General features: G+C 42.3%; 1 protein-coding gene across 1 annotated transcript in view; it reads left to right on the top strand.

Annotated features, from left to right (window-relative positions):
• The first annotated feature begins 13,907 nt into the window (after positions 1-13,907).
• TARS (threonyl-tRNA synthetase) overlaps positions 13,908-14,164 on the top strand; it is a 26,197-nt gene continuing 25,940 nt past the window's right edge. The window contains exon 1 of the mRNA XM_015562605.1: positions 13,908-14,115. Coding sequence (XP_015418091.1) covers positions 14,059-14,115 — 57 coding nt within the window. The 5' untranslated portion in view covers positions 13,908-14,058. The remainder of the gene's footprint in view (positions 14,116-14,164) is intronic.

The raw sequence follows: 14,164 nt of genomic DNA, 5'->3' as shown, positions 1-14,164 counted from the left end.
CGGGCACCTATGGATGAGGACAGTGGGTGGGGAGTGAGGGCGGGGGTGGTGCGGGAACTGGGAGGAGGGGAGTTTGGGGGGAAAAAAGAGGAACAAATGTAATAATCTGAACAATAAAGATTTAATAAAAAAAAAAAAAAACACAAGACACAATGCCTCAGCTCATCTGGGACACCCCGGAGACTTCCAGAAATAAGTGGGTGAAGGGAGGCCAGAGGACTGAGGTTGCGGGTTGGAACTATGCAAATGAGGACATAATCCAGTTAAATTGTAGTTAATATTCTCACTGTGACCCCATTGGTATATGTACACTGGTGGATATATGCATGAAGAAGGGGTGGAAGGAAATATACCAAAATGGTAGCAGGGTTATTTGTGGGCAATAGGATTATGAATTATATTTTTATGTAATTTTATATTTAAAATTTTATATTTAAATTTTATACCTATCTTCCAAATATTCTAGGGTGGAGGTACATTATTATTATTATTATTATTATTATTATCATGAACAAAAAGATTTTTGGTCAGGGAGGAGGTGGTAATACTGTCAGTAATTTAAGTTGCTTCAGACAGTATGATTACCTTGGGAAACTGTGATCCTAGTGTATATTTAGAAGAAAGGTATTTCATGACATACTTACCAAAACAATGGAGTAAAATGAAATGTGTTTCTAAATATAGAATTGACCATTTTCACAGCAGCGATCTGTAATTCGATATTTAATTTTATTGAGGCTTTACTCTTTCCAGCAAAGTAAATTTTACTCAAAATGAGAAAGGAGAAGGTAATTACGTACCTCTTTCTGGGAACAATCATACAAATAAGCTCTGTGATTTCCTAGAGGATCAATTCTACATCAATAAGTAGATAATTAATTGAAATCTCCAGACCATTCAGGTGCTCAAATATCACATCTTTGCCCTGGTGTTTCTGTAGAGATGAGATGGTTTACATGTGTGACTGTTCTATATCCTATTACCATAAATGTGTACTTTCTAGCTCATTCGTAAGGAGTTCCCCTGGACACATATGGATTTCAAAAGTGTAATGTTACCGCTAATGTAATCATGTACCTTAATGTTTTATATATATTTATATGTATACACAAATTGGTTCTCCTGGAGAACTATAATTCAACCTACTATCTTATACAGTTGAAATTCCTTTGTTATCCGGAACAAAAAGCAACATTTTATCTCATTTTCCCCTCTTCAGACCCAATTTCAATCAAAAAGGAAGATTAATTTTTCTAAAAACAGTGTAAGGAGACCTTATGCCAAGCATGTTAGTGCCTGGGTTAGGGAAATAAATAAGATATAGATATACAGCAAGCCTGGGAAGGCCATGCCTGGTTGAGGCATAAAAACGAGGAATCAGTACAGGGACCCCAGAATGTGGAGAGTCTTAGGAGACTCTGGAAAGAGATGTGATGGCACTGATGTACAGTGTGGTCCCCAAATGGGTCACAAATTATTGCTTGATGATGATGTCAGAGGCCACGACGCACCTGCATCACCGATCCCAGAAATAAGCCATGAGTGCTGATTTGGGTGAATCACACCTCCACCAGAGTTCATCCAAGACCTTCAGGGAATTGTCAAGCTCTACTGTCCCCCAGGGCATGCTCACCACGCTTCAGAAGCCAGGGTGGCTCCAGGCAAAAGAAAGGATGTGCCAGGCATTCTTGTCACGGCAATGCGCATACATGGGTATGTATGTCTACTTTGTCCTGGGAGTTCACATCTTGGGGACTGTTTCTGCCCTTCCAGACCCGATTGGTTAAGAGGTAACCTTGGGCCCTAATCGGTTTGGCTCAGCGGATAGAGCATTGCCCTGCGGACTCAAGGGTCCCAGGTTCGATTCTGGTCAAGGGCATATACCTTGGTTGCAGGCACATCCCCAGTAGGGGGCGTGCAAGAGGCAGCTGATCGATGTTTCTCTTATCGATGTTTCTAACTATCCCTTTCCCCTCGTCTCTGTAAAAAATCAATAAAATATATTTAAAAAAAAAGAGGTAACCTTGAAGTGAGGAAGCTCATCTTACCTAGGCCGGGTTCACTGAGAATCTCTGATGCAATACAGACCTTCCCTTGAGTCCATGTTCCCTTTCAGAGGCCCTCTGATAGGATTACCCAGGGAATCTGAAAGAGTCCTGAGGGGCATTGCAGATCACAGCAGCAACGTCTACAGAAAAGCTTGGCAATTGGTTCTTTCTACCACATTGAAAATGTGGGAACTCTCCAGTCAATACTGTTTGCATATTCAGTTCCAGACTCCCCAGGAAGCCAGACAGCGCCAATTGGAAGACATGAGGCAATGGGGGAGCTCTCCCCACCCTGATGGAGATAAACCAAGTTGGATTCTCAATATACTTCTCAGTCTTGCCAAATGAGCTGTTCTGCCTGAGTAACGTTCCAACAACCTTATTGTAAAAATGCATACACTTTTCCACATTACAAATGCTATACAGCTGAAAGGCAAGCCCTTCAGTGATTGTCAAATCACACAAGAGGATGGGAATGACATGTTGAAATATAACTCACCATATCTATGGTACTTGCCAAACTTTTCTTATTGTTTCCATTTTTTTCCCTCTTTCAGGGGAAAAACAGAAAAAATACGCTTTGGGTTTATTTTTTTTCCCAGTTAAAAAAGAGAAACTTGGGAAGGAGACTTAACCTTGGATAATGAACACACAATACAATATGCAGATGATGTATTATAGAACTGTACACCTGAAACCTATATAATTTTATTAACCAATGTCACCTTAATAAATTCAATAAAAATATTTTTTTAAATAACAAATTACTTTAGAAAAAAATGTAAAAAGAGAAACCTGGGTCTAAATAAATAGTTCTTTAATTTTCAAGGGAGAAAAACAAATGGAAAAATAATTTAAATACATTTGTGGAAAAGCTCCATTTAAGGTAAAATATGGGTGACACAGTATAGTCACATATCAAAAAAAAATTATTTTGACCCATATTACCAAGCTAAATTCCAAAAATCATCTAGAAAATATGTTCTCTAACACACTCTTCAGGTGCTATTCTACGGTACTTGCCAGATGGCCTTATCAGGATTTGGGTCTAATCTATGCTGTTGGGGTTAGCAATTCCCTTATGGAAACTCTCTTAGGTAGGATGTTAAGTCTGTCTAAAGAAAAGGGCGACCTGGCCGGTGTGACTCAGTGGTTAAGCATCAACCTATGAACCAGGAGGTCATGATTCGATTCCCAGTCAGGGCACATGCCTGGGTTGTAGGCTCAATCCCACCCAGTGTGGAGTGTGCAGGTGGCAGCCGATCAATGATTCTCTTTCATCATTGATATTTCTCTCTCTCTCTTTCTCCCTTCCTCTCTGAAATAAATAAAAAAAATTTAATGGTGCTTTATTTAATAAAGTAGTCATTTCTGGTCAAGGGCACATACCTGGGTTGCAGGCTCAGTTCCCAGTAGGTGGCATGCAGGAGGCAGCCAATCAATGATTCTCTGTCATTGATGTTTCTATCTTTCTCTTCCTTTCCCTTCCTCTCTTAAATCAATAAAAATATTTTTTAAAAAGAAGAAGAAAAGGGTTAGGGAAACTAAGGCAATTGGATCTGATGCCAAAACTCAGCTCTGCCGTTTACCAGGATCTGTCCTTGAGTAAGTGGGTTAACCTCTCTGAGCTTTGGCTTCTTTAATCGTAAACTGATGACAATAACAGTGCCTACCTCGTTAGGTGCACAGATGTAGGTAAAGCAGTTAGCGCTTGCCTGGTATATGAGTACACATGCATGCATTAAACCCGACATCAGCAAATTATGGCCTATTAGTTTACTATTTGTAAAACAGAAAAATGTTCTCACCCGGATGTTAGTTTATTTGCAGAGATGAAATGTCCTTCTCTGATCTAAAGATGAACTTCCAAACTATACTAAGTCACACAGAATGAGCTCAAAAATTATGCTTTAGGGTTTGGAGTGTAGGAAAATAGTTGAACAAACTGGAGGTTTTCACCATTAATTATTTAGACTGTAACATGTATTCAGTCTAAGATAAATGTATTTTATTATTTTCAAAATGGTTCTGAGATTGGGAGCATCTCAAACGCCAGGCAGAATTTCACAGTCAAGTTACAAAAGCCTGACAAAGTTTATAAGGGGAATGTGGACACCATCTTAGCACAACATGACCGATGCCACTATAATGTCATAAAAATATGTGGGAAATAAATTACTTTGCAGGAATCTACAAGAAAATATAAAATTCTCACCTTGAAATTAAGCACATGTTGCTGGTTATTTATGGATTCTGACGTCATAATAAGTTTACACAACATGGTGGGTGAGGAGAGAATATAGAAATTCAGTCAGCACGTGCTTGAGAGATGTGGACACGTGTGATGGCCAGCTTGTTTTGCTTCCTCATTGAAACAAACTGGTACCTTCCTACAACAAGCAACTTTAAGTTTTTAAGTATAAGTCCATCAAGAGGATTAAAAAAGAAGAAAAATACTAAAGCTTGACCATGCAAAATAGGAAAAACAGCAGAAAACCCCAGTTGTCCAAGTCAGAACACATAGCAAATAAAGCTAAATATAGCTTCAGGGAGATACTGTACAGGTCCTGGTGTTCCTTCATGTTGGAAGTTAGCATAAAAAATTTTGTTTTTAAATGAGAGAGAGTAAACACAGGGTGGAGCTCCTGGCTTCAGGGAGCTCCATCCCAGCTGGAGAGCCATCATGCACTCCTTTGTGAGCACAGATGGGTAGCATCTCAGTACTTTGTTGTCGCTGGCAGAACCTCTCTGATCACTCCTTATCTTTTGGAAAGTAGATCAGCTCTGAAACTTCACCACCCACAGAGAAGTTAACCCATGGCCCTCCTTCCTATCTGTTCTTGTCTAATTCTGAGTTCATCTCCTCAGAGAGAGCTCTCCTAGGGAGGGTGTGTGCACTCACTTTTCCCTGCTGTCCTCATTTTCAGAGCTTACAATTATGCAGTCCTTTCCGCTTTCTGCTCTTTCAAATACCCCACAGCAGCCCTTTGCAGGAGTGGTATTATTCCCAATTTACCCGGGAAATGAAGTCAGTATCAACAGACTCACTATTTGTATACATGATCCATTCCCATCTCTATCCTGAAAAAAAGGGTTGTACCTTCACATGTATAAGTATTACATAAATAACTTTCTCATATAAGCAACACTTAATTCCTTTTGGATACCAAAGCATCATTTAAATATTTTGTAGGCAATCCATCTCAAAAAAGGTATATGTCATAAAGGATAGTCAATGTAATTTAACCTTTTCTTGAAGATACAAAGTTGTCACTATAAGCATCTGTTATTTTATGATGATGTACTATAGTTTCGCTTCCTTGCGTTTAGCAATTTTCCTCCTTCTTCTAATTGGGCTACCTGCTGTTGCTTCTTACATTAGTGGGCCTGCCCCTTACAGTCCCATTTCTATTTCAAATCCCCCAGAGTCATCTAAACCAAAAATTAGGTAACCATGTTTAGTAAGAACTGCATGTTGGATTAGGTTAAGGGATGACATAGAAATTAATGTTAACAGGGTTGGTGCAGCCCTTTAAAAAGCTATTTCACTTCTCAAAGAAAACCTTTTCATCTTGCTTTCCATTCAGGGCCATGGTAAGAAAGGAAAACATGAATTTGTCAAAATCTAAACTTTAGATAAACTAAGTGTTGTGAAGTTTGATTTCCACTTACATTCATATCTACCCAACTTATCACATCCTCCGGTGAATTATCTGCAAACAGGTCTCCAGGCAGAGTCATCATCTATAATAATATTACTTTTTTTTGTCTAATGTTATTGGCATTATTTAAAATCACAGAAATTTGGACAATCTATCCCAGATCCCAAAGTTATTTTGAATAATAGTTCAAGAAGAAAAAGAAAGAAAAACAACAACAACAACGCAGTATCAAAGTTGATACCTAGTGCAAAAACATCATTTCTAAACATTATTCACCATAAAGAGAGAAAGTTCTCTGGAACAGAGATAGTAAATCTGGTTTTAATGCTTACTAGCTATATGACCTTAACTAAGTCATTTGATCTAGTCCAAATAGTCTACTGTTGTTTTTAATTAATTGACACGATTGAACACTTTTAAAGACCCACTCAGCTCCCAGCTATCCTCGCATTGCAAATATGGTTTGAAAAGCAAAATCTGTGGAGTGGATGCCATCTAGCGGCTTCTCAGTTTATATGCATCCTAACTAGCCAACAATTCCCATGAAGTCACTATCCATTACTACAATCTCATACATGCAAATATTTAGAATTTTTAAACATAGAGGGATCTAGAGAGCCATCTAGCTCAACCTCCTTATTTTGCACTCATAGTAACTGAGAGCCAAAGTAGTCATATCCTTGCTTAAGGTCACACTGCTAGATGTCACCCAAGTCAACTGACTCAAAATCCAGTGTGTTTGTTTTTTATATATTTACTAGAGGCCTGGTGCACGAAATTCGTGCACAGGTAGGGTCCCTAGGCCTGGCCAGCGATCAGGATGGATCGGGGCTCTGGCTGCTGGCCGAGGCCTTCCTTCCGACTGCCAGCCAGGGCCTCCCTTCCCTGGCTGCTGGCTGCTGGCCAGGGCCTTCCTTCTTTCCATTCCACCCCCTGGTGGTCAGTGCACATCATAGCAAGCAATCGAACTCCCAGTCTCCTGGTCAAATTCCTGAGGGGACACTTTGCATATTAGCCTTTTATATATATAGACATTCCCCATAAAGGCAAAAAAAATAAAATAAAATAATGCCATAGAAGACCGAGAGTAATTTCACTCCTTTGTGCAAGATCATTATCTGTCATCATACCTTTTACAGTTTTGTGATGTTTGTTTACTTGTTTAACTTTCCCCATTAGCTGTAAGTTTCATGGGGCTAGGAACCCAGGTCTCACTCATTTTTGCAGCCTAAGTACCAAGAGTTACATTGAGCTTATCACTGATGCTCAAATCTATCTATATATCTGCCTACTTTCCTGTCCATCAAGAATTGATAATAGCCCTAGCTGGTTTGGCTCAGTGGATAGAGCGTCAGCCTGGGGATTGAAGGGTTGAAGGGTTTCAGGTTCGATCCCCAGTAGGGGGTGTGCAGGAGCCAGCCAATCAATGATTCTATATCATCATTGATGTTCTATCTCTCTCTCCCTCTCCCTTCCTCTCTGAAATCAATAAAAATATATTTTAAGAAAAAAAAGAATTAATAACATATTGTCAATATATCCTTTAAAAATGTAAGGAGCATGAAATTTTATAAAATAAGAATACAATTGTGCACTTCATGTGTGACCAAAAGGGAGACAAGTTTATTAATTGAACTGTTTTTTCTCACCTTTCCATTGGAAAACCACCTATCTCCATTTTCCAACACTTGATCCACTCTCCCTCAGCCCCAGAAGTTCATGACTAAGGTGTGGCCAGTTCCATTTCGTCCTCACCCTGACCAAATAGTCTGGTTTAATGACTTTCTGCCTCTTCTTCCTCTAGAAACTTGAGCATTAATGTGTAAACAAGATATAGATTCAGAATACCCAGTGGCCATTTTTCCTGTCATGCAGAAAAAGCTCTTTGAAAAATAAAGTTGGTAAATGAAAGAAAGCAGAGATAGAGTGAAACAGTGGTGTGATGTCATCAAAACCACTGGATCTATCATGGATTGAAGGGTCCTGGGTTCAATTCCTGGTCAAGGACACGTACCTTGGTTGCAGGCTCGATCCTGACCCAGTCGGGTGTAAGTGGGAGACAACCAATCACTGTGACTCTCTCACATCGATGTTTTTCTCTCTGTGTATGTCTCTTCCTCTCCACTGTCTCTAAAAATCAATGGGAAAAATATAGTTGGGTGAGGATCAGCAAAAAAACAAAACAAAACAAAAAAACAACCAACCCTGGATCTGGCTATGCCACTTTCTTTGTGCTTAAACTATGATGAGTGGGCTTCTGTCCCCTGAAATCAAGTGCAGAGAATTCTGAAAGACAGGACTCTAAGAACAATTTTGAGAACAAGTCTTTCAAATTCAGTTCCCAACTGTTTCTATGCAAAACTAGACAAATGCATTATCTCAGTGTGAAATGGAAAGTTATATCCTAAACCAGAGGCCCGGTGCACAAATTTGTGCATGAGTGGGGTCCGGCTGTCCACCCCGACGGGGGCTGATCAGGGTGGGCTTGTGGGGGGGAGGGGATGTGGGAGGTTGGCCAGCCGGACCCTCTCCTAATTGAGGTGGGGGGGGCATGATTAGGAGTGGGGCCGGCAGGAGTGGGGGCCACAGGCAGTTGGCCAGCTGCCTGGCCCCACCCCCAATAAGGGTTGGGGGGCCTTATTAGGGCCCCGATAGGGCTAGTTGGCTGCCACAGTGGGCATCAGAGTGACTGGTTGTTCCAATTATTCCGTCATTCCGGTTGCTTGGCCTTTATATATATAGACTAGAGGCCCGATGCACGAAATTCATGCAAGAGTAGGCCTTCCTTTCCCCGGCTGCCAGCACTGCCTTCCCTCTGGCACTCGGGACCCGGGCTGGCTTCCCTCTGGCCCTGGCTTTGTCTGGAAGGACATTTGGTCTAATTAGCATATTACCATTTTATTATTATAGATAGGAAGTATGAATTATCCCTTTCTTTAAATACATATAGAACGCACAATCTGAGTGGCTTATAAAGAACAACAATTTATTTCCCACAGATCTGGAAGCTGGAAGTCCATGATCAAGGCACCAGGGGAGTCAATGTCTGGTGAGAGCCTCTTCCTAGATGGCTCTTTACGCTGCGTCCTCACACAGCAGAAGGGGTAAGGCGGGCTCTTTGAGGTCTCAGTTCACAGGGCCTGTCCTCTCAAGACTTAGTCACCCTCCAAGGGTCTCACCTCCTAATGCCATCACATCCTTTTACCACGACCCCATTTCTTTGTGGTCCCTTAGCGTCACACAATCTTAAACATCTGTCAGTGTTGTTTTGTTTTTCATGTGCTGGGATTAATCTTCATTCGTAAGATTGTCATTCAGCAAAGAAGAATTAGAATTGGGATTCCAATTACCCTATACATAAGAAAGGAAAATAATTAAGATAACCTATTTAACTTGAGAGCCTTTTAGGAACAGTTAACTGATACATGTAAACTAAACACATGCGAGTCATTGACCTCCGGTAACGGTGCAATGGCTAATATAGTGACACAGAAAACAATGTTCAGTCTTTAGTTAGCTTCATAAGTAACATGAAGATAATATTCTTAAATATTAAAATTAAAATTTATAAAAGATACAGACATTAAGATCCAAACAACAACAGGAGTGCCTTCGTATGCTTTCATGTGATAGCCTGTGACTGCAGGAAATAACCTCCTGTGGGTAATGCCGTTGGAAGAATAAAAGAAAACGCACATTTTGGAGGTAAATAGACTTGCTTTTGCTAACTATATACCTTTAACTATCCCACACTAAGCCTGTTTCCTCAAGGATTGAGGTACCCTGCAGAATAACTATGAGGATTAAATGAGTTGCTCAAAAGTAGCAGTTCTTCTTAAGATGAGATTTCCACCTGGAACACAGATGTTTTTTTTGTTTGTTTTTTTTTAATATATTTTATTGGTTTTTTTACAGAGAGGAAGGGAGAGGGATATAAAGTCAGAAACATCGATGAGAGAGAAACATCGATCAGCTGCCTCCTGCACACTCCCTACTGGGGATGTGCCCGCAACGAAGGTGCATGCCCTTGACCGGAATCGAACCTGGGACCCTTGAGTCTGCAGGCCAACGCTCTATCCACTGAGCCAAACTGGCTAGGGCTGGAACACAGATGTTTAAATGAGAGGCAGCTACACAGGGGCCTCCTGAGATGTAAATGACCATTTGCAGTCAGAGGGCCCCTGACTGGTGAGAGACTGAAGAACTGGTGCTTCTTGAGCTCCGTGTTGAGATAAAAGAAACACACCTCAGAGCAGGAAAGGACCCAGACATATAGGCAGAGGATGGAGAGCGTTAGAATATAGCAAAGTGCATCAAGCTTATCATTTATTTGCTGTCATTCCCTTTATTCGCTACTTTCTACACAGGCAAATGCGAATGTTTAAAATAAGAAACACTATAGACTTCAGTTCAGGGTCAAGCTAGAAGAGAGTGGGTGAGACGAGTCCCATCTCACAATCCACCCTGGAAAGAGAAAAATCTCTGGAAAGAACGTGGCTCCTGGCATCTTCAGAAGAGAGGGAAGTAGGCTGAGTCCTACGGGCCTGCACAGAAAAAGGGCGAGGTGAGCAACTCTGAAAATGTGGCTCGTAACTGCTTTGAGGCACGTTAAAGTCTCCGACATTTCACTAATTTCCAAGAGAGTTGTCTACCCAATGTGATCCAGATACGAATACCAACTGTGAATTTGCTGAGGTTTCATGCTGGGCATGGAGAGATGGCAAGGTTTAGATGAGTCTGAGGGGGTAAGTGCATGACCAATGAGCAAAGATCAGGACACAGAAAAATAGGGTCAGCTCTCCTGGGATTCATCCATTTGTTTGGAATTGATGAGGGCAGAAAAGGAAGATGAACGGGAAAGTGATTAAGAGTGTAAGCTGTGAAGGTCCTTGAATGCTAGGATAAAGACCATCTTTGCTCCTTGTCAAGGAAAAACCATTTAAGGTTCTCAGCAACAGAGAGAGAGAGAGAGAGAGAGAGAGAACAACAGTGAAGTTAATTAGTTAATTCCTGGAAACTCTTCAGGATAATTCCTAATGAACCCAAGAGGGTAATTAGCCAGAACATTCATTCCTCAAACACAATTAATATTTACAGCCCTTAGAGTTTATGAAGTACTTTTCATACATCTACTTTCGTTTTATTCTCCCAACAAGTTCCAGAATCATGGGTTAGTCTCATCCCCATTTTATAGCTGCGAAACACGAATACATCACACAAGGGCCCAACAGGAAACAGAGGGCAAACTCAAATTAGAGTCATTTAAAGAGAGTTTATTTACAAGGGGTTATAAAAAGATGGGGAAGTGTAGAGGGTCAGAAACCTGGGGCCAATAATAGTGGGAAATCTGTAACCACTCCCAGGCCAGGAGGGTGAGGAGAATGAGTTTACTGGGACCTAGGAGGAAGGAGTTGTGTAAAGAGATTGCCGTGAGATGGGCAGTGACCTTTGGTAGTAAAACATTAACAGTCCAAGGCAGCCTCCCCCCAGGGAAGAGCCACGGGAATGAATACCCTGATTTTGTTCTCTGCCCTCCCATCTCTTGTTAAAGGTCCCATTGGCTGGAAGGAACTGGAAGCCAAAGGCACAGGAGTCCATTGATACAGGCTATACCTTTCCCCCTCAACATCCTCTCTAGTCTTCCATCCACATGAAAAATTTCTATCCCCAGCACCAGGGACACATGAAGTTCCTTAAGGGTGTGTGTCATCAGGGATTCATGTTGATTCCAACACATTCCCTCGTGAAAAGCCAAAGTTAGCCACTCTGGGTGTCCTTCATATGTGATACAAGGAAAAGTTGGGAGATGGTAAAGGAAAGGAGAGAAGTGACATGAAACAGCTGCTACAGTCCACACTTCCCTCTGGTCACGAGGGCTAGGTTAGTCATCATAGCACTAAGCCCGGCTTCATGGGTGCACCCCCTGTTGGTGGTGGTGGAAGTAAATATATAAAAACTGCTAAATAACCTGTTGTTCTCTGGACCTGAGATCTGTAGGCCTAAATGTGCATGTGATGGCAGGAAGACCCCTTCCTAACACCAGAGGCCGCTGTGCCACTGGGAGACCAGCAACTGCTTTTTTTCTTTTACAGCTTCTACATTTTTGCATCACATGCAACCTTTCAGAAAAGCCTTCTGCTTTTCCTTTTGGCAGTTCTTAGGCCAGGACCGGTTCCTAGGTTGAAAGAGAACGAGAAATTAAGAGAAGCTGCTAGCGACCGAGTTGCACGGCAGTAACCACAATCCGTAATTGTTAGCCTGTACTGTTCAGCCTCTAGCAAATTCAGTAATCTCAATCTTTCTGGTCTTCATTATCCCCATTTAAAACTAATATACAACTCAGGCAGACATGTCTAAAGAGCATAATTAAATTGTTTTCTATTAGAAGGTGAGATTAGATCCTGTTGATTATCATTCTAATGATTCTGGCAATTCTAGTTAGAATCGTCAACTTAACTCTACTAAAATTTTATTTATGTCCTAGAAATTTTAAGGATAATACCCAAGTACCACCAATAATCTACTCTTAACATTAACCTTCTTCTAAATCTAATTAGTATAGGGGTTCTGGGGTTCTTTTTCACAAATACAAATTAAGAGGTAATTTTTCTTAAGTAATTTTAGTCGAATTTATTGGGGTGAATATATAGATTTCAGGTGTACAATTCTATAAGATATCAGCTGTATATTGTACTGTTTGTTTACCATTCTTGGTCAAGTCTTCTATCTCCATTTATCCTCCCGTTATCCTCTTCTACCTCTCTGTAACTATGAATTTTTGGTTTTAGTTTGTTTTTTAGACAGAGAGGAAGGAAGAGAGAGAGAGAGAGATATGAGAGAAGCATTGATTGGGTGTCTCCCATAGGCACCCCAACAGGGGACTGAACCCAGTGGATAAGGCATGTGCCCTGACTGGGAATCCAACTGGCAACCTTTTGGGTATGGGATATGCTCAACCATCTGAGCCACACCAGCCAGGGCTGGTGGTTTTTTTTTATTGTTTGTTTTTTGCTTAATCCCTTGACCTTTTTTTTTTTATCACCCTCCCTAAGGACAGCTGTCAGTCTTTCCTCTGAATCTATGAGTCTGCTTCTATTTTTTTTTTTTTTAGGTGGGACCTGCTTTATTACGAACAAAGCAGCCCAAGTCTGCTTCTATTTCATTTGTTAGTTTACTGTATTCATTCGATCCCACATATAAGTGAAATCAGATGGTACTTGTCTTTCTCTGACTGGCTTATCTCACTTAACATAATACCCGTGAATTCCCTTAACATTTATTGAACATCAACTGTGTGCCATGCTTACATTCTGCTAGATGCGGGTGAAAATATGCAAATTGTGCTTTTGTGACGTTTTCCACCTAGGACACAATAAGATGGTTTTTGTTTTTAATTGTAAAATTGACCTGATTGGTGCTACCAGGAGAATTACAGGAAGCTGCCAGCAGAAACAACAGGGAGACTTGCTCCATGCAGTGCGGGTGGCCAGGAAATGGTTCTCCAAAAAAAAACCACTATTCCTGAGATCTGACAAATAAATAGATGCTAAACAGGCAAAAAGTGTGCGGGGGGCCGGGGGGAGAAGGCAGAGGTGAGGGTGGGGAGGCCATTCTCAGCGCGCACCCGAACATTTGTGGAGGACCTGGGAAATAGAAGGTCACTGTGGCCAGAGTTCCGTACGCCGCGGGGGGTGGAGAAAGTTGGGCCGCTGGGGCCTTCAACGCCATGACTACTTTTATGCCAAGAGCAGCTACGAGTCACGGGACAGTTTTAACCAAGAGGCTCCGCGATTCCCTTTGTGTGGACGAGACCATCCTACCTACGTGCCACGTGAGGAATGAATGAATGAAGACGTCGAGCCGGGCTGAAGGCTACTGTTCTTTCTGGAAGGATGACCCCGGAAGTGGTGCGCCGGAGACTTCCCGGAAGCTCCGACCAAGACCCATTCCTTCGCTACGGTGGCCGGGAAGGCCCTGGACTAATGGGCCCCGGCGCTCTGGGGGAGGCGCACGCGCACTGCAGCCTCGGCTCCGGAAAGGGTGCAACCGGGGCTTGGGAGGGAGGCGTACGGGTCCCTCTCCTCTTCCCACGCCACACTGATTTCCTAGACCCGCCCCAACAAGCTTTGCCATTGGTTTAGAGATGGGAGAGCCCGCCTCCCCCACTTTCTGATTGGCTGCCCGCTAGGAGGCGGGGCTTGGGCGCCGGTGGATTGCATCAGCGGGTCCTTCCAGGCTAGTGGCTGTGGCGCGGAGATCCCGGGAACCGCAGCGCCCTTCAGGCCGCCTCCCGCTCCTCTTCCCCCGGCCGTCGCTTTTGAGTTCCGTCCTCTCTTCCCGGTTCGCCGATGTCCGAGGAGAAGGCCAGCAGCCCTTCAGGGAAGATGGAAGGCGAGGAGAAGCCGGTGAGTGGGCTCGGGAGCGCGGGCGGGGGGTCTTCTCGGTGCCCAGCGG

Source organism: Myotis davidii, unplaced genomic scaffold, assembly GCF_000327345.1.
Source record: "Myotis davidii unplaced genomic scaffold, ASM32734v1 scaffold496, whole genome shotgun sequence".
NCBI classification, from domain to species: domain Eukaryota; kingdom Metazoa; phylum Chordata; class Mammalia; order Chiroptera; family Vespertilionidae; genus Myotis; species Myotis davidii.
Note: the sequence above shows the minus strand (reverse complement) of the source record. Positions and strands in the feature narration are given on the sequence as shown.